General features: G+C 48.6%; 1 protein-coding gene and 1 non-coding gene across 2 annotated transcripts in view; one reads left to right on the top strand and one right to left on the bottom strand.

The window, feature by feature from the left end:
* The window catches only part of LOC133529534 (actin-binding LIM protein 3), a 125,752-nt gene that overhangs the window by 94,919 nt on the left and 9,832 nt on the right, over positions 1-21,001 (top strand). The window contains exons 9-17 of the mRNA XM_061867271.1: positions 702-773; positions 1,797-1,974; positions 2,656-2,783; positions 3,137-3,248; positions 6,063-6,235; positions 12,392-12,471; positions 14,371-14,519; positions 18,987-19,054; positions 20,764-20,833. Coding sequence (XP_061723255.1) covers positions 702-773; positions 1,797-1,974; positions 2,656-2,783; positions 3,137-3,248; positions 6,063-6,235; positions 12,392-12,471; positions 14,371-14,519; positions 18,987-19,054; positions 20,764-20,833 — 1,030 coding nt within the window. The remainder of the gene's footprint in view (positions 1-701; positions 774-1,796; positions 1,975-2,655; positions 2,784-3,136; positions 3,249-6,062; positions 6,236-12,391; positions 12,472-14,370; positions 14,520-18,986; positions 19,055-20,763; positions 20,834-21,001) is intronic.
* Positions 20,506-20,578, bottom strand: Trnat-agu (transfer RNA threonine (anticodon AGU)). Its single transcript has one exon. It is a non-coding gene; the product is annotated as a tRNA-Thr (tRNA).

A 21,001-nucleotide genomic window follows, 5' to 3' on the forward strand; every position in this document is an offset into this window, starting at 1 on the left:
GTAATTAAAGTAACTATCTTTAGCGACTGTGTGTTCACAACATTACGTATTGTAGATAGACGTGTGGAAGTAAAAAGGGTTACCAGAACAGCCCTGCACATAATTACACTTCTATTTTCTTTCTAGAAGACTTTTTTTAATATTTCCCAGTGTTACATTTGACAAAAGGACTTTACATCGAACTTGTAAGTTTGATCTAGTGGAACCAGTCAGAAATGTCATAATCTTGGAGCATAATGCCGTCAAAAGGTGATTCTAGGATCGCTACAGTAGAACAAATTAATAAAAACGGCGTTATATATAAAAAATAAACATGCTTCGAAAAAATACGTAAAGCCATAAACCGTGTCCCAGATACTTAAATCCAGTTCGATTGCTTCCAAATTAGTCTAGCCGTTCTGTCATATTAGTACAAAATTAATATTAAACAGGATGATTGGGCACTAAATTGAGCAATCGAGGTGTCATTGCAGTATCAGGGGCCTGTTTCACCACGCTGGCAAATGACACCTGACACAGGCAAATTCCTGTCAATTTCTGTGTCGATCAACAACGACGGTACCTATTGTAGTTAGCGAGATATAAGTTGCAGCATTTAACACATGACTAGAGCTCAACGAAAACGGGGCGAGGTACTGTAGCGTAGTCAGTGTGTGGAAGACAGAGCGAGACGGAGAATGCTGAGTGTTGTTGTTGTGCAGTTCTCGCTGCGCTCGCGCACGCCCAGCGTCAACGGCTCCTACTGCAGCCCCTACAGTAGCCTGACCAGGAAGGTCCGCACTTTACTTTTTTTGTTTTTTTGTTACTTTAGGCTAGGTTTTGCACAGTTGGATACATGTTTGGATTACAAAAATACTAAAACCGAATCCCATATGACGACGCATTTTCCAAATATACGAAAATCAGTAGACCCTAAGTTATAGTTATTCAAATTGTTATAATTATTGAAATCTTAGTAGATTTTCCTATTAATTCCAAGTAATAAATGTACCCCATTAAATTCAAATAAATGTTGCTTCAATTGTGCAAAACCATAGTTAAATGATTTAATTTTATTTCTAATTATTTTGTTACTTACGAGTTTTCTTCAAGATTAGTATATTTTAATCATTTTCTTAAAAAAATACAAATGATACCTCATGTATTTTTTTTATTCTTTCTTTTTTGGGACATATTCACTGGTTGAATCATACCGATCATTCCGATGTTGATGCTTTTTGAGTAGTGTACAGAATACGAGCATGTGTGTTTACTAACGTAGATACTGGATTTTCTCGGGTATTATACGTTACTTCGTCTGTATGTATGTAAAAGCTTAGTTGGCATTTTTTTGCATTTGAATGAAAGAATCGATTGTAAATGTTAAATTCATCACTTTTGAATACTTGGTCCGTTCAAACTCTCGTTCTCGAGTTCAGCATATAATTCAATTTGGTTAAATTTACTTTCCTGTAATACAGCCACAGTTACAAATATGGATAAATTCCAAAGTCTCAATAGTTATTTACGATACAAGTGCGAAAAATAGGAAATTCGTAATGAGTGGCGATAAATTAAAACACGACCGAAGGGGGGGGGGGGGGGGGTCGAATAGTTTTACAGCACATATGACTATTAAATTTTTGACATTGTTACATAATGTGCTAATTTTCGCACTAGTGCGGAAAAGTAGCACTATATGTACTGTAAAATATTCAAGATATTTTTTAAAATTTTGAATAGTGGTACTTTGTTTTGACTCGTATTTTTACAAAATATGTGACCCAAAGATTGTATGAGGTAACGTATGTTTTTAGTACGGGTCCCGCGCGATGTCCCCCGGACTGATCCTCCGCGAGTACCGTGGCGCGGGCACCCTGTCCCCCGCCCGGATCACCACCTACAGCTACCTGGCCGGCGAGCCCGGCTACCTGCGCCGGCCGCTGCAGCCATACGACCGCGCGCCCGCCTCGCCGCACTTCCACCGCCCGCCGTGTGAGTACTCACCACCTGCAGCTTGCTACCATGCTACAACTGACTTGCTACAATGCCCTATCCAGCGGTGGCAGCATGGTTCCATATTTATCGCCAGTCACTATGCCTGTCACTTTCGCATTTACATACTTGTTAGAACGTGACAGGCATGGTGACAAGCGATAAAAATGCGACAGTGCGACGTCCGCAGCTTTCAGTACCTCGACAGAAACTTTATCATATCCTGCAGCTTTTCCTGATTTCATTCTTTTCAACGCTTTCACAATTTTATCTATGCTAATACTATCTTCTTCCTCCGACACGTATTTAATGCTTTCAATCAACTCCGAAATTGGCGTGTTTGCCTCGTCTCTATCAAACAAACTTTTAATTTTTTTTTTCCATTTTTGAGATGCATTCTTATTTATTGCCGTTAGTTCAGAATTCTGGGTATTACCCTGGCCAAACGAATGGACTTCCAGAAAAACTTTATATTGGGCTGGAAATCTCAAGACAGCCTTTCCTCTTTCTGGTCATCTTTATTATTGTTTTTTACCTAATCTTAAAACTATATAACGTTAGGCCCGTTTATATCACTAAATAATATGTGTTTCATTTAGTTTTGTTGTTTGAAGAAGGTGACGTAGTAATTAATCTCTCGATTCTGGAATGCATTTTCAAAGATTATATTTGAAATTCCAGCGAGTGCCAGCACACGAGCCAGCAGTCGCGCCGGCAGCAAGGCGTCCTCGCGGCCCGGCATGAGGGCGCTGGTGGACTCCATCCGCAGCGAGACCCCGAGGCCCAAGTCGCCGCACATGAACAATGAGGTAACTTATCTAAAGGCCTAAACAGTTTATAAAGGCCTAAATTACTGCAATGTTAATAGTTAACCGCATAACATGAGTAGTTACAGCCTTCTGGAAGGATTAACAGTTTTTCGACTATATCTTCTTAATCAAATTTTGTTGAATATCCCTCTGTCGTTTACTTGTGTTTCTACCTGAGTATGATTATTAAGAACAGGGGAATCTGTTTTTCTATCATTGGATTTGTAATATGGAAATATTTACCGCTGCCGATTTTACTGTGCCGCGTGTTCGAATCGCATTTGATTTGTAAATTTTTTGTTCATATCCAAAGCTGTGTTAGCACAACTATCACGGACACTTTTGTATTCCAGGAGCCCATCGAGCTGTCCCACTACCCCGCGGCGTTCAAGCCCCCGCCCGGCACGCAGCCTAAGATAGAACGGGACGACTTCCCCGCGCCGCCCTACCCTTACACCGACCCCGGTGAGAGTTGTCTGTAGTCGTCGAGCTGTCGCACTACCCCGCGGAGTTCGAGCCCCCGCCCGGCACGCAGCCTAAGATAGAACGGGACGACTTCCCCGCGCCGCCCTACCCTTACACCGACCCCGGTGAGAGTTGTCTGTAGTCGTCGAGCTGTCGCACTACCCCGCGGAGTTCGAGCCCCCGCCCGGCACGCAGCCTAAGATAGAACGGGACGACTTCCCCGCGCCGCCCTACCCTTACACCGACCCCGGTGAGAGTTGTCTGTAGTCGTCGAGCTGTCGCACTACCCCGCGGAGTTCGAGCCCCCGCCCGGCACGCAGCCTAAGATAGAACGGGACGACTTCCCCGCGCCGCCCTACCCTTACACCGACCCCGGTGAGAGTTGTCTGTAGTCGTCGAGCTGTCGCACTACCCCGCGGAGTTCGAGCCCCCGCCCGGCACGCAGCCTAAGATAGAACGGGACGACTTCCCCGCGCCGCCCTACCCTTACACCGACCCCGGTGAGAGTTGTCTGTAGTCGTCGAGCTGTCGCACTACCCCGCGGCGTTCAAGCCCCCGCCCGGCACGCAGCCTAAGATAGAACGGGACGACTTCCCCGCGCCGCCCTACCCTTACACCGACCCCGGTGAGAGTTGTCTGTAGTCGTCGAGCTGTCGCACTACCCCGCGGAGTTCGAGCCCCCGCCCGGCACGCAGCCTAAGATAGAACGGGACGACTTCCCCGCGCCGCCCTACCCTTACACCGACCCCGGTGAGAGTTGTCTGTAGTCGTCGAGCTGTCGCACTACCCCGCGGAGTTCGAGCCCCCGCCCGGCACGCAGCCTAAGATAGAACGGGACGACTTCCCCGCGCCGCCCTACCCTTACACCGACCCCGGTGAGAGTTGTCTGTAGTCGTCGAGCTGTCGCACTACCCCGCGGAGTTCGAGCCCCCGCCCGGCACGCAGCCTAAGATAGAACGGGACGACTTCCCCGCGCCGCCCTACCCTTACACCGACCCCGGTGAGAGTTGTCTGTAGTCGTCGAGCTGTCGCACTACCCCGCGGAGTTCGAGCCCCCGCCCGGCACGCAGCCTAAGATAGAACGGGACGACTTCCCCGCGCCGCCCTACCCTTACACCGACCCCGGTGAGAGTTGTCTGTAGTCGTCGAGCTGTCGCACTACCCCGCGGAGTTCGAGCCCCCGCCCGGCACGCAGCCTAAGATAGAACGGGACGACTTCCCCGCGCCGCCCTACCCTTACACCGACCCCGGTGAGAGTTGTCTGTAGTCGTCGAGCTGTCGCACTACCCCGCGGCGTTCAAGCCCCCGCCCGGCACGCAGCCTAAGATAGAACGGGACGACTTCCCCGCGCCGCCCTACCCTTACACCGACCCCGGTGAGAGTTGTCTGTAGTCGTCGAGCTGTCGCACTACCCCGCGGAGTTCGAGCCCCCGCCCGGCACGCAGCCTAAGATAGAACGGGACGACTTCCCCGCGCCGCCCTACCCTTACACCGACCCCGGTGAGAGTTGTCTGTAGTCGTCGAGCTGTCGCACTACCCCGCGGAGTTCGAGCCCCCGCCCGGCACGCAGCCTAAGATAGAACGGGACGACTTCCCCGCGCCGCCCTACCCTTACACCGACCCCGGTGAGAGTTGTCTGTAGTCGTCGAGCTGTCGCACTACCCCGCGGCGTTCAAGCCCCCGCCCGGCACGCAGCCTAAGATAGAACGGGACGACTTCCCCGCGCCGCCCTACCCTTACACCGACCCCGGTGAGAGTTGTCTGTAGTCGTCGAGCTGTCGCACTACCCCGCGGAGTTCGAGCCCCCGCCCGGCACGCAGCCTAAGATAGAACGGGACGACTTCCCCGCGCCGCCCTACCCTTACACCGACCCCGGTGAGAGTTGTCTGTAGTCGTCGAGCTGTCGCACTACCCCGCGGAGTTCGAGCCCCCGCCCGGCACGCAGCCTAAGATAGAACGGGACGACTTCCCCGCGCCGCCCTACCCTTACACCGACCCCGGTGAGAGTTGTCTGTAGTCGTCGAGCTGTCGCACTACCCCGCGGCGTTCAAGCCCCCGCCCGGCACGCAGCCTAAGATAGAACGGGACGACTTCCCCGCGCCGCCCTACCCTTACACCGACCCCGGTGAGAGTTGTCTGTAGTCGTCGAGCTGTCGCACTACCCCGCGGAGTTCGAGCCCCCGCCCGGCACGCAGCCTAAGATAGAACGGGACGACTTCCCCGCGCCGCCCTACCCTTACACCGACCCCGGTGAGAGTTGTCTGTAGTCGTCGAGCTGTCGCACTACCCCGCGGCGTTCAAGCCCCCGCCCGGCACGCAGCCTAAGATAGAACGGGACGACTTCCCCGCGCCGCCCTACCCTTACACCGACCCCGGTGAGAGTTGTCTGTAGTCGTCGAGCTGTCGCACTACCCCGCGGCGTTCAAGCCCCCGCCCGGCACGCAGCCTAAGATAGAACGGGACGACTTCCCCGCGCCGCCCTACCCTTACACCGACCCCGGTGAGAGTTGTCTGTAGTCGTCGAGCTGTCGCACTACCCCGCGGCGTTCAAGCCCCCGCCCGGCATATATACAAAAACCACAGCGTGCAGTGAATCATAAACATCCTCTGCACCAGCACCGCCGTTGGTTTTAACAAAAAAAAAAAGAAAATCGAATTAATGTCAAAAGTGTTGTAAATGTCAGTAAATGTCACGATCCCGATGCTATTAAGCATAATTGTGACGTGGCATTGGAAATTGGAAGTCGTACTGTAAAGTGTCCAGCTTGCATGTTTTACATATCAATCCATTGATTTACCTTAAAACATGTTCAGAGAGGAGACGGCGCTGGTCCGACACGTACAAAGGCGTCCCGGACAGCGACGAGGAGGAGCCCCGGGTGAACGGCGTCAACGGGCACGCGCCCCACGCCGGCCGGGAGCCGCGCGACCCGCAGCTCCGCCGGGAGCACCAGGAGCTCGCCAAGATCGACTCCGGCATCGCGCAGGTATGTTCAGAGAGGAGACGGCGCTGCTCCGACACATACACCGGGCACGCGCCCGGCGACCCGCAGCTCCGCCGGGAGCACCAGGAGCTCGCCAAGATCGACTCCGGCATCGCGCAGGTATGTTCAGAGAGGAGACGGCGCTGCTCCGACACATACACCGGGCACGCGCCCGGCGACCCGCAGCTCCGCCGGGAGCACCAGGAGCTCGCCAAGATCGACTCCGGCATCGCGCAGGTATGTTCAGAGAGGAGACGGCGCTGCTCCGACACATACACCGGGCACGCGCCCGGCGACCCGCAGCTCCGCCGGGAGCACCAGGAGCTCGCCAAGATCGACTCCGGCATCGCGCAGGTATGTTCAGAGAGGAGACGGCGCTGCTCCGACACATACACCGGGCACGCGCCCGGCGACCCGCAGCTCCGCCGGGAGCACCAGGAGCTCGCCAAGATCGACTCCGGCATCGCGCAGGTATGTTCAGAGAGGAGACGGCGCTGCTCCGACACATACACCGGGCACGCGCCCGGCGACCCGCAGCTCCGCCGGGAGCACCAGGAGCTCGCCAAGATCGACTCCGGCATCGCGCAGGTATGTTCAGAGAGGAGACGGCGCTGCTCCGACACATACACCGGGCACGCGCCCGGCGACCCGCAGCTCCGCCGGGAGCACCAGGAGCTCGCCAAGATCGACTCCGGCATCGCGCAGGTATGTTCAGAGAGGAGACGGCGCTGCTCCGACACATACACCGGGCACGCGCCCGGCGACCCGCAGCTCCGCCGGGAGCACCAGGAGCTCGCCAAGATCGACTCCGGCATCGCGCAGGTATGTTCAGAGAGGAGACGGCGCTGCTCCGACACATACACCGGGCACGCGCCCGGCGACCCGCAGCTCCGCCGGGAGCACCAGGAGCTCGCCAAGATCGACTCCGGCATCGCGCAGGTATGTTCAGAGAGGAGACGGCGCTGCTCCGACACATACACCGGGCACGCGCCCGGCGACCCGCAGCTCCGCCGGGAGCACCAGGAGCTCGCCAAGATCGACTCCGGCATCGCGCAGGTATGTTCAGAGAGGAGACGGCGCTGCTCCGACACATACACCGGGCACGCGCCCGGCGACCCGCAGCTCCGCCGGGAGCACCAGGAGCTCGCCAAGATCGACTCCGGCATCGCGCAGGTATGTTCAGAGAGGAGACGGCGCTGCTCCGACACATACACCGGGCACGCGCCCGGCGACCCGCAGCTCCGCCGGGAGCACCAGGAGCTCGCCAAGATCGACTCCGGCATCGCGCAGGTATGTTCCGAGAGGAGACGGCGCTGCTCCGACACATACACCGGGCACGCGCCCGGCGACCCGCAGCTCCGCCGGGAGCACCAGGAGCTCGCCAAGATCGACTCCGGCATCGCGCAGGTATGTTCAGAGAGGAGACGGCGCTGCCTCCGACACATACACCGGGCACGCGACCGGCGACCCGCAGCTCCGCCGGGAGCACCAGGAGCTCGCCAAGATCGACTCCGGCATCGCGCAGGTATGTTCAGAGAGGAGACGGCGCTGCTCCGACACATACAACGGGCACGCGCCCGGCGACCCGCAAGCTCCGCCGGGAGCACCAGGAGCTCGCCAAGATCGACTCCGGCATCGCGCAGGTATGTTCAGAGAGGAGACGGCGCTGCTCCGACACATACACCGGGCACGCGCCCGGCGACCCGCAGCTCCGCCGGGAGCACCAGGAGCTCGCCAAGATCGACTCCGGCATCGCGCAGGTATGTTCAGAGAGGAGACGGCGCTGCTCCGACACATACACCGGGCACGCGCCCGGCGACCCGCAGCTCCGCCGGGAGCACCAGGAGCTCGCCAAGATCGACTCCGGCATCGCGCAGGTATGTTCAGAGAGGAGACGGCGCTGCTCCGACACATACACCGGGCACGCGCCCGGCGACCCGCAGCTCCGCCGGGAGCACCAGGAGCTCGCCAAGATCGACTCCGGCATCGCGCAGGTATGTTCAGAGAGGAGACGGCGCTGCTCCGACACATACACCGGGCACGCGCCCGGCGACCCGCAGCTCCGCCGGGAGCACCAGGAGCTCGCCAAGATCGACTCCGGCATCGCGCAGGTATGTTCAGAGAGGAGACGGCGCTGCTCCGACACATACACCGGGCACGCGCCCGGCGACCCGCAGCTCCGCCGGGAGCACCAGGAGCTCGCCAAGATCGACTCCGGCATCGCGCAGGTATGTTCAGAGAGGAGACGGCGCTGCTCCGACACATACACCGGGCACGCGCCCGGCGACCCGCAGCTCCGCCGGGAGCACCAGGAGCTCGCCAAGATCGACTCCGGCATCGCGCAGGTATGTTCAGAGAGGAGACGGCGCTGCTCCGACACATACACCGGGCACGCGCCCGGCGACCCGCAGCTCCGCCGGGAGCACCAGGAGCTCGCCAAGATCGACTCCGGCATCGCGCAGGTATGTTCAGAGAGGAGACGGCGCTGCTCCGACACATACACCGGGCACGCGCCCGGCGACCCGCAGCTCCGCCGGGAGCACCAGGAGCTCGCCAAGATCGACTCCGGCATCGCGCAGGTATGTTCAGAGAGGAGACGGCGCTGCTCCGACACATACACCGGGCACGCGCCCGGCGACCCGCAGCTCCGCCGGGAGCACCAGGAGCTCGCCAAGATCGACTCCGGCATCGCGCAGGTATGTTCAGAGAGGAGACGGCGCTGCTCCGACACATACACCGGGCACGCGCCCGGCGACCCGCAGCTCCGCCGGGAGCACCAGGAGCTCGCCAAGATCGACTCCGGCATCGCGCAGGTATGTTCAGAGAGGAGACGGCGCTGCTCCGACACATACACCGGGCACGCGCCCGGCGACCCGCAGCTCCGCCGGGAGCACCAGGAGCTCGCCAAGATCGACTCCGGCATCGCGCAGGTATGTTCAGAGAGGAGACGGCGCTGCTCCGACACATACACCGGGCACGCGCCCGGCGACCCGCAGCTCCGCCGGGAGCACCAGGAGCTCGCCAAGATCGACTCCGGCATCGCGCAGGTATGTTCAGAGAGGAGACGGCGCTGCTCCGACACATACACCGGGCACGCGCCCGGCGACCCGCAGCTCCGCCGGGAGCACCAGGAGCTCGCCAAGATCGACTCCGGCATCGCGCAGGTATGTTCAGAGAGGAGACGGCGCTGCTCCGACACATACACCGGGCACGCGCCCGGCGACCCGCAGCTCCGCCGGGAGCACCAGGAGCTCGCCAAGATCGACTCCGGCATCGCGCAGGTATGTTCAGAGAGGAGACGGCGCTGCTCCGACACATACACCGGGCACGCGCCCGGCGACCCGCAGCTCCGCCGGGAGCACCAGGAGCTCGCCAAGATCGACTCCGGCATCGCGCAGGTATGTTCAGAGAGGAGACGGCGCTGCTCCGACACATACACCGGGCACGCGCCCGGCGACCCGCAGCTCCGCCGGGAGCACCAGGAGCTCGCCAAGATCGACTCCGGCATCGCGCAGGTATGTTCAGAGAGGAGACGGCGCTGCTCCGACACATACACCGGGCACGCGCCCGGCGACCCGCAGCTCCGCCGGGAGCACCAGGAGCTCGCCAAGATCGACTCCGGCATCGCGCAGGTATGTTCAGAGAGGAGACGGCGCTGCTCCGACACATACACCGGGCACGCGCCCGGCGACCCGCAGCTCCGCCGGGAGCACCAGGAGCTCGCCAAGATCGACTCCGGCATCGCGCAGGTATGTTCAGAGAGGAGACGGCGCTGCTCCGACACATACACCGGGCACGCGCCCGGCGACCCGCAGCTCCGCCGGGAGCACCAGGAGCTCGCCAAGATCGACTCCGGCATCGCGCAGGTATGTTCAGAGAGGAGACGGCGCTGCTCCGACACATACACCGGGCACGCGCCCGGCGACCCGCAGCTCCGCCGGGAGCACCAGGAGCTCGCCAAGATCGACTCCGGCATCGCGCAGGTATGTTCAGAGAGGAGACGGCGCTGCTCCGACACATACACCGGGCACGCGCCCGGCGACCCGCAGCTCCGCCGGGAGCACCAGGAGCTCGCCAAGATCGACTCCGGCATCGCGCAGGTATGTTCAGAGAGGAGACGGCGCTGCTCCGACACATACACCGGGCACGCGCCCGGCGACCCGCAGCTCCGCCGGGAGCACCAGGAGCTCGCCAAGATCGACTCCGGCATCGCGCAGGTATGTTCAGAGAGGAGACGGCGCTGCTCCGACACAGACACCGGGCACGCGCCCGGCGACCCGCAGCTCCGCCGGGAGCACCAGGAGCTCGCCAAGATCGACTCCGGCATCGCGCAGGTATGTTCAGAGAGGAGACGGCGCTGCTCCGACACATACACCGGGCACGCGCCCGGCGACCCGCAGCTCCGCCGGGAGCACCAGGAGCTCGCCAAGATCGACTCCGGCATCGCGCAGGTATGTTCAGAGAGGAGACGGCGCTGCTCCGACACATACACCGGGCACGCGCCCGGCGACCCGCAGCTCCGCCGGGAGCACCAGGAGCTCGCCAAGATCGACTCCGGCATCGCGCAGGTATGTTCAGAGAGGAGACGGCGCTGCTCCGACACATACACCGGGCACGCGCCCGGCGACCCGCAGCTCCGCCGGGAGCACCAGGAGCTCGCCAAGATCGACTCCGGCATCGCGCAGGTATGTTCAGAGAGGAGACGGCGCTGCTCCGACACATACACCGGGCACGCGCCCGGCGACCCGCAGCTCCGCCGGGAGCACCAGGAGCTCGCCAAGATCGACTCCGGCATCGCGCAGGTATGTTCAGAGAGGAGACGGCGCTGCTCCGACACATACACCGGGCACGCGCCCGGCGACCCGCAGCTCCGCCGGGAGCACCAGGAGCTCGCCAAGATCGACTCCGGCATCGCGCAGGTATGTTCAGAGAGGAGACGGCGCTGCTCCGACACATACACCGGGCACGCGCCCGGCGACCCGCAGCTCCGCCGGGAGCACCGGGAGCTCGCCAAGATCGACTCCGGCATCGCGCAGGTATGCTGACATGGCTGTTCAGACGGGAAGAGCTGATCTCCTAGAACAGTGCCATGTGACACGCCTAGCGTTTAACTGTTTAACGAAGTGGTTCTAGAATGCTGCTCTAAAGTATGCCTAACTATAAAAAATAGCCAAAGGAATCGTCTTGTTCATAACTACTCCAAAATTTCAAATCGATATCATAAAAAGTTCTCGAGAATCGAGATACAAACTGAAATTACACCTACTCAAGGAACAAACGACCTCCACCTAGCCGACCTATACCTATAGACCTACACCCACCTGTATTTGTACCGAATTCTGTCCTTCAGAGTTTATTTATTTATTTATGTATTGTGTATGTATTTATTAATACGAGTAAACATGTCTCGGTTTTCTTATAAATAAATTACAATGTCAACTGCACATTCTGTTGTATTCTGTTTTGTGTTTGTTTTACGTGTCAATGGGTACACTGAAAATCAGCGTCGCAACACTACTCATGTGCTGTGACACATGCTGAGTGTTATCCTTTTTTGGAACCACCCGCAGCCCTGTAGCTTCAAATCTAACTTTGTTTCAAATAAAAGCACCATTCATTCATTCATTCATATTCTTTTTTGGTACAATACCTTAAAAGGGCGATCGTAAAAGCCTACCTAGAGAACCACGTAAATATAAAAGGCTACTATATTTTAAGCCTACTTATAAATATTAGATTTATATAATAGAATGTCATTCTGGGGCACAACTAACTAAAGCAGAGACGTGTTCCACATAGATTTTCGTACATTGATCCACATGTTGCTATCTCTTTTGCACGCGCAGAATTATATTGCTGTCAAGCTCGCACAGTGACATTTACTACCGGCATCTTGGGCGGAACACCCATATAATTACGCGCGTGCAGTAGAGAGAGTAATAAGCGGGTCCATATACGAAAATCTATATGGAACGCATCTCTGCTTTAGAATCCAATTCAGGAGCAAAATTAACTACAACCAGTATTTGGAACGCTATGTGGGGTCATTTAAAACGAACAAAATAACAATTATAGAATGTAATTTTGAAGATGCAAACAGTAATTTTACCAAAATGGCAGTGGTGATAAATAATAACTGTAATTATTTATTTATTTTAGGTATTCCTGAAAGAAGTTAAAGAGCGGGAAAAGATTCAACAGTGGAAGAAACAAAATTTAGATCCTCGTAATGCAAGCAGGTATGTGGTTGGAATGCGTAGCCACCAATTCATTTAAATGTTAAATTATAATGTTATTTGAGATTGATAGATTTTTTTAAATGTTATTTACAGTACATATGGGGCTACTTTATAGCACTAGTGCGAGAAGTAGCATATTACGTTACTGTGTCGAACATTTAAAGGGCCATATGTACTGTAAAACGTTGTACGATACATGTGCGAATAGGTAATTCGCAACTCGTGTCGATTTAAAACACTCCCTTCGGTCGTGTTTTAATTTATCGCCACTCGTTTCTAATTTCCTATTTTTCGCACTTGTATCGTAATGTACTATTATACTGTCCCGTGTGGTGTCGGGTTAAGAATTTCACTACCCGCATTTGTACCGTGGGTGTCGTAGTCGACTGTGACGACGACGGGTCACCAAACCGTGAGGAGCGGGACGGGCGCTCGCGGCGTTGCGATTGGTCGCTCCAAACATGGCGCGCTGCCACGTGTGTGCGTAGGGATGGGACATGTTCATTACGGGAAGTGGTACCGTAATTTATTGTGGTAAAATTGTTATCAATAAAGTCTACAGAAAAATACTTAATAGTATTTAAACAATATAATCTGTCATTAAATACTTTAAAAATGCAACTAAAAATTTTACTTTGCATATTAATGGAATAAGTAAAATTTTAACATAAAATAATAAGGGTCCCAGAAAATACGAGGGTGGGATGATAAATTTGCCTTTGATATTAAAAAAGATTGAGTGAAAAAAATAACTGCCTTATTTTAAAATATATTTGAATTTGTTGGCGGGAATATTTTATTCATTTGCTGTCATTTGAAAATTGTCTGTGTCAATTCTTTGCAATATGGAGAAAATCGAAGAAAGAGCGGTAATAAAGTTCCTCTACATGAAAGGTATGAAGAGTATTGATATCCATAAAGAATTGAAGAATGTTATAGATGATTTTGCCCTTTTCTACGCCACAATAAAAAACTGGGTGGCTGAATTAAAACGTAGCCGTACAAGCATCCAAGATAAAGCCCGACCCGCACGTCTAAAAAGCGTCACTACTCCGGAAAATGTCAACAAAATACATTATATGGTTTAGGCAGATTGTGGGTTGAAGCTATCTGAAATAGCTGACACTGTAGATATCTCAAAAGAGCTGGTACATCATATCATTAGCTCCTTGGGTGTCGATTTTTCATTTCATTTCTTATTTTGATACTATTTCAATAATGGTCATTCTACTAATTAAAAATTAAACTATGTATACCTACCTACTAAGATACACTACTAACTAAATAAAACTACATATTCATTATTCTGAATAAAAAATAAAAAGAATCACAGTTTTCTTTTATATTTTTTTAAAATGGTACATTGCGGTATGAACGAAAGCACGAAGTTTCCGCAACTGATGAAACCATAATCGTCACATCAGCATCACTATTCGTTTACGTGAAAGGGATAGCATATTGCATTTTCAAGTTAACGAAAAGGGACGGGCGTACTTTGTTGCCGCTCAGTACAACCATATTGACCAGTAAAACATGAACCCCGCGGATAATGAACAATTTTCAACAAAATAATGAATTTGACTTATCTGTGGAATGTTATTCCATCTGTTTTGTATTTGGAAGCCTTTAGATGACTTGCCACATCATTTTACGCTGCAATATACCATTATTAGAGAACGAATTCAATAATTTACGATTCATTTTCGTACAGACGGGCACATAGCTATCAGGCCGTAAACTTGGGCGCAACTAATCGAAGCGGCGCGCGTGCTATCTTATATGTGACCGCGAGTCGTCCTACAAGCTCGGTCTATAGGGGTCGGTCCGCGGGGTTATTATACTAGCTTAAGCAAAAATGAGTAGGTATAACTGTCTGGCTATACTTGTGTGGCGGCGCAGGACGCCGAGCGCGGCGCGCGAGCCGCCGCTGCGGCTGCGCTACTCGTCGCCGGTGGGCGCGTCGCCCTCGCGCCAGCTGGACCACGCGCGCGCCGACGCCGAGCCCTACTACGCGCACACCGAGCACTCGCACATCCCCAGCTACAACGGTGAGTCCCGCGGTCGCCCTGTGTGATACGAGCGAGATACTAACATTCATGACGTAAAAAATACAATAACGGCCTTCTCGCATCCTAAAAGATGCCTGCGCCCGACGGTGAAACGATACTAGATTGAATTATTTATTTATTTATCTACATACATATCATAAACCCTCTATGATGCCTTCAAAATCCGTAAATAATGGCCAACATTACGATAAACTGTTTTGTTACAACAAATTTCTTATCTGTAATGATGTTGTAATTGCTCCGTTATGACATCAAAATCGATTTGGTTATGACATTCAAATTTGGAACATCTCTGAAAAAAAAAACAATTCAATTTGACCTCTATTCTAATATCAGTCGAGATGCCTTTTTATTCGAAATGAAATATCAATTACATACAATTTTGACATATCTCATGTTAGTTTGTATCGAATGATACGGAAATAGGCCCTCGACTCTAGTTTGTCTCTGAATTAAAAAAATATATCGGATGCGTGACATGCGTGAAAAAGTTTTCATTTACCGCCATTTGACGTACAGTTTATCTTTTAATTCATTTTAAGTTAAAATGAATATGTTTTGTAGTTTTTAAAATAACTACAGCAAAAGTTTCGTGTAAAATGAGCTATAAAAGTATTTCGGTGATGCCACCACATATCCGCGAGTTCCGCCAAGAGAACAACGATGCCCCAACGTTGGCTGTAATTTGGGTTAGTGAATATATCATAGAAAGTTTATAATATGTGTGTACATAAAATAGTGTATGTAACTGTATATAATTAGGCATTAAAACGCTCGTGTGATCGTTTTAAGAAACTCACTTCGTTCGTTTCTTAAACCCACACTCGTGTATTTTAATGCCTTTTATTATGTAGCAGTCACATAAACTACTATTGTAAACTTACAAAGTATAAAAAAGTACCTACAAATAAACGTAGTAACTACTGATGTGTCAAAGGAAACTTTCCAAAATTCCGGATACTTCTTATATTTTTGTATAGGGATTGAAAGTTTCCGAAACATAAAATGGTTTTTTTTATATTTCTATGAAATTTTTATGAAATTTCCGAGTACTTTTCCTATTTTTTGGAAACTTTCCGCAACTTGCACATCTGTAGTAGTAACCAAAGACACAAAGTTAAAAAAAAAAAATTTTGTAATGTTGTATCTTGTTTTTATCACATAATTGCCACTGTCAAAAAATGCCAATACAACAAATTATATCACTACTTTTCTTCATCAATACCATTGATGTTCTTTATTCTCATTTATTATGAAAACTTTAAAATAAAAATATTAAACAAGCTTCATAATATTTTATAAGGCAGTCAAGCGTACAATTTAAACATTTAAAGTAATAAATGGGAATAAATACACTTATGATATTATTAACTTGCAATAATATTACAGTATTCTAAGCTCAGCCTACTGACCTAAACTAAGTCCATAGTTCTAACCGAGGGCGTTTTCACACTTACTCGATCTCGTGTGGATATGCCCTTACATCATGTCACTGGCCTGCCCTTCACATAGTGTCCCTAACACAAACGCACTCTCGATTATTTCATACAACTCTCAACATATTATTACTTTGTTACGTATTTCCCTATCACTTTGAAATAATACTTAGTTTTATTAATAGTAAAATAATCGAGGAGGTGCGTTTTCTAACTACTAACCTGCACTCTGATCTATCATGCTCTTGCTCTCTTAATATGGATCTAAACGTGTAGGTGATAGGGTCGAAATTGAGATTTATCATCAGTATTCAACCTGTGAAAACAATAATGTGGTACCTATGGTAACATTTTTATGGCTAAATTATATTTATTTTAATTTTAATTTATTCATTTTAAACTTTATTGTACATCAAATAAGGTCCACCTGGCGGGCTTAATGCTTCATGACAGTCCCTACCAGTCAACCATAGGGCCAAACAGAGAAATGTTAAGGTGCGTTTTCTTATACGTCAAAACTTAACTGGACTTACAAAACATACCACATATTGTTTTCACTTTCCAAAAAGCGAATTTAAATTACCGTATAATAACAAAAAAATGTTAATACTGTAATGAACGACAGAGCCTGGATAAATACATTGTATTGACTGTTCCAGTACAATCAGTACATAGCTACTACCTCAACGAGGGTGAGACTTCCTTGTTCCTTGTATTTAGACGGCAACCCGCTTCTACCAGACATTGACGTATACGTTTATTTTATTATACATACATACATGTACCGTCTATGCTTTGTCTTTCATCGCATATCCATAAGCATACTTATGTTTAAGTTTAACAAGAAAGCTGCATTCGTTTCAGTATCTCTATTATATTTAATTATATTTATTTTTCAGTTGAAAGCACAGATTTTAAATCGTTATCGTGTATTCCTTGGTGTATTTTTCATAAAGAAAGAATTGATAACAGGCTAGAATCCGTCTACGCTAACTCTTCACCGATTTCGCAACGATAAGGTGTGGTAGTGCGGCTATATGCGCATATTTTATAGGTATTTCCACACACTGTCGTTTACCAAGTCCGTGCAGAGCTACGTTGGATTAACAATTGAAAGCTGCAATAGGATATCATATGCAATTTGAGCGTATATGTTTACTGAAATGAATGTAGCTATGTAGTGAGACCAGGCGCAGAGTTCGTCGTTCCGAGGTGAGACCGATTGGCTTTCAATCTACGCTTATGCCACGCCGCCGATTTCATTTGCTTATCTTCCAAATTTATAGAAAACCAAAAACTACTTATATTTTACTCTACTTAAAACGGTTTTATTTTTAAATAAAGTCGGGCAGATAAAATTTTATTGAGGGGCAAAGTTACTTACTTTTGATTTGTACAATGCTCTTAAATTTTGCCTCATGAAACATTTTTTATGTCGGTATTTTTTAAGTAACGTTTAAAGTTAAGTTTGCCCTTTAGTAAAATTTGCCCTACTTTTTTTGTTATTACACATAGTTAAAAATATTTGAGTTAATTTAGGCGGCGATGGTTTTGTATGTTTAGTGTTCGGCTTTGGGCTTCTTGTTTTTTTATTAATAATTAAATTGTCTGAAAAGGCTACATATTACAGATAGTTATGTATCTGTCCTCATGCACGTTCTCCTCCGTAGCACGAATCACAGCATGCATTTTCCACTATCATTGTTGTCATATTCATATTCCTGTTTTATTTACATTTGTGAAAGATTTTTTGGATTGGCTAGATACAAAATTCTATTTGTTCTATTTGTAGTCAATCTATTAAGTCTTTAATCTTCACTCATTTACGTACATACATATGTTCATGTACTTTTAAGTTGGAATATTTACATCGTTATACGAATTTATTTAAAAGTAATAATATACATATTATTAATTTATTATGTTGCTGCTCTTTGATTCGTTATCAGCATGTGTTTGTCGACCACATATTCTTCTGTGTCCAGTTTTAAACTAGAATGAAAACTTCCAAATTGGTGTTTCCGCAAGAATACGTGAGAGACAAAATGTTAAATTATTTATTTTGTTCTATTCGGGTTACACGGTCTTTCAAACTCAATTCAACTATTAATGATTCTTTTTAATTACAGTTTAGCCCTTCACACAATGAATTGTTTTAAATCGTATGATATAATGTAAAATATTTGAAAAGCCGAGTAACTCCTTTAACACACACACACGGCGAACTGCGAGAAACTACATTAGAGGAAACAAATTGTGAAATAATAAAAATTGACTGATTATAACGAAAAGCAAGTTTATGCATGAGAGCCCTAAAAGGCTCGTACACACTCTGCCGGCGGGTCTCTGCCGCGCGGCACGCGCCGGGCTGGTCGGTGGCTTGCTCGCCGGGCGGGCCGCAGGCATTGTGTGTCATAAAAAAAGTTATTTCTTTATTTTAAAGTTGCTTAAAATGTGGCACATTGTGTGCCTTGTGGCTAAGAACATATTTCTCGCTGGTCGCCGCAGCTTTCGAGGAGTACTCCTTCACTGCTGTATCGCACGAATATGAATCGACCGTTATATATTTTGAAATTAAAACATTTTATATAAAATTTAGTTGCAAGAATCACTATTTAACAATAAATGCCTATTATATTATCTGTGGGATGTATAAAATTAAATATTATTGTTATAAAATTAGTCATAAAGTTGGAGTCTGATATCTTGTGAAAGAAGAACACAAGATTCTGTTTTCTGAGTCGGAATAAATATTTGAGACGAAAATACATAATGTTTTACAACTGACACGCTTGCATCAACGAGCAAAGATCGAGTGTTACCTACACCAAGGTACACCCTAAAAATCTACAATATTTCTTTGCATTTACACTTTTGTGAAGAGTTTTCACTTAAATTATAAATAGCTTGCATATTTGTTAGTGAATGTTTGCACACATACATAATACCAACGGTCGGTCCATATTCTTGTGCCCGTGTGCGTGTGTCTAGCGTGCGTGTGTGTGTGTAGTAATGCACGCGGCGCCGCGGCCCGGCTACGGCCTGCGCTCCAACACGCTGCCCGCCACCAACGGACATGTGAGTACCTGCCAATGTGGACCTTAATGCCTTGTGGTAAGGTTCATTATATATGTTCACGTGCTACACCACTAAATGAACATGTAAGTACACATTTATACTAATGTGAACCTTACAACATAGTGGTAAGGTTCAATAAGGCGTGTAACTGCACAGCTAAAGCTCGTCGCAAGATCAGAAGGTATCAAAAATATCAAAATGTTTTTTTTGGGTAGATGGAAGCCGGATTAAAATAACATTTGGAAATATTGGACACGATGATCCTGCTTCTTTCTCTTTGGTATTAATTCGATACAATTTCAAATTCATTTAAACACGATGACTTTGAAAATGGCCTAAATTCAGTTTCATACACATGTTTAGTTTTGTTACGCAAACCTACGCTTTTATTTTATTTTTGTCCTTTTTTAATCTTATGACAAAATAATTTAGGTATGATAGTTTTTGTATGATATTCGACATTGAATAAGTATACAAAAACTGTTTCGTTGTCGTGTTTGATTAAAGTTGAAATTCAAAGGATAGTTATTTACTTATCATAAGTTAGTGTTAAGCTAGAATAACGAAGCGTAGTCGGTTGTTTTCTTGATCTGCCGTTACTAAAATAACAATTTAAAGTAAATACATTTGTAAATGAATAAAAACATCCAATAACAAATGAAAAATCTAGAAAACAATTTCACTACACGAATTAGGGTGACGACAATTGCGGATTTTGTAGGACATTGTCGTGTAGGCTAGGCAGCGGTAGGGCCAGGTAGCGGTAGGGTAGAGCCAGTGCTGACGCGTGGTATTTCAGTGGTGTCGTCGCTGCGCCAGGCGCCGCGCCCGGGCTACGGGCTAGCGGCGCGCTCGCATACCTTCTCTTCGAGTACTGGAGTAAGTATACATACTACAACTACGCAATTATGGTGGCTCACTCAACTGTAAAAAGTAAAAAGATAAACCCAGGAGCTTCACTGGCCTATCAAACAGTCCCATTTTAGCAGATCTAAACTGAGAATGGAGCAATGCAAGTATACTTATAATTGACAAAGGATACGATACAGGTATGGTTGAGTTATATGATTGTGTGATTATACTTACGTGAAACGTTTTGCTGGTCTGTCGAAAACAGCTCATAATAAACTTTGTTTACTTTAAATGTGAAATCAAATTAAAAATCATTATTCTCTTTCTTCCAAAAAAGCGATACGTCATTTATTGTACACATTGTAAACATGTATAGTACATACGACAAAGTAGTAGTAAGCTAGTTTAGCTAATAATTGATGTCTTTATGTTTTATTTCTTTGTAGAAGTAACATAGTGCTGTTGTATTCTAAAAATAGAATTCTGTTATTTTTTCTTTCAAATCAATAAGAGCAGTATCATCATTGGTAGCTTGTATCATATGTCTTGAGACTATTTGAGCTAAAGCTTAGAATAAATTTAAAAGTGGAAAAATTCACTGTTTTCGGTGAGAGTTGAACTCACGACTACTGGGTCACTAGCCCAGTGCTCAACCATCTGAGCTACCAAGACCTAATCATGGACAGCAAATATTACCACCACATGGGCCTTGATCTTTCTTTGTACTTTATTAATGCCAATCTAATCGACAGATTCCTTTAAACAAAAGTAAATCTCGAAACACTTAAAGTTAATGGTAATAAAGATGTAGGTATACATTATTGTTCATACTTATGTAATATTATGTGCATGTACAGGGCGACTTCACATTCAGCGGCATGGGCGACAAGACGCATAGCACGGACTTCTCCAGCGGCAAGTCGGACAGTGAGTACACCCTACACCTGGCGTCTTGTGTGTTGTGGCGTGCTGTGGCAATCAAAACGTGCCAGATACACGCATCTGATGTTAATGTTTATTTAATTTTTACGATTAGAGATAGGTCTGTTTGGTTAGACAAATTAGCTGAGTGTAAAAATAATAATTAAATAAATA

The sequence above is a fragment of the Cydia pomonella genome, chromosome 21 (genome assembly GCF_033807575.1).
Source record: "Cydia pomonella isolate Wapato2018A chromosome 21, ilCydPomo1, whole genome shotgun sequence".
Taxonomy (NCBI): domain Eukaryota; kingdom Metazoa; phylum Arthropoda; class Insecta; order Lepidoptera; family Tortricidae; genus Cydia; species Cydia pomonella.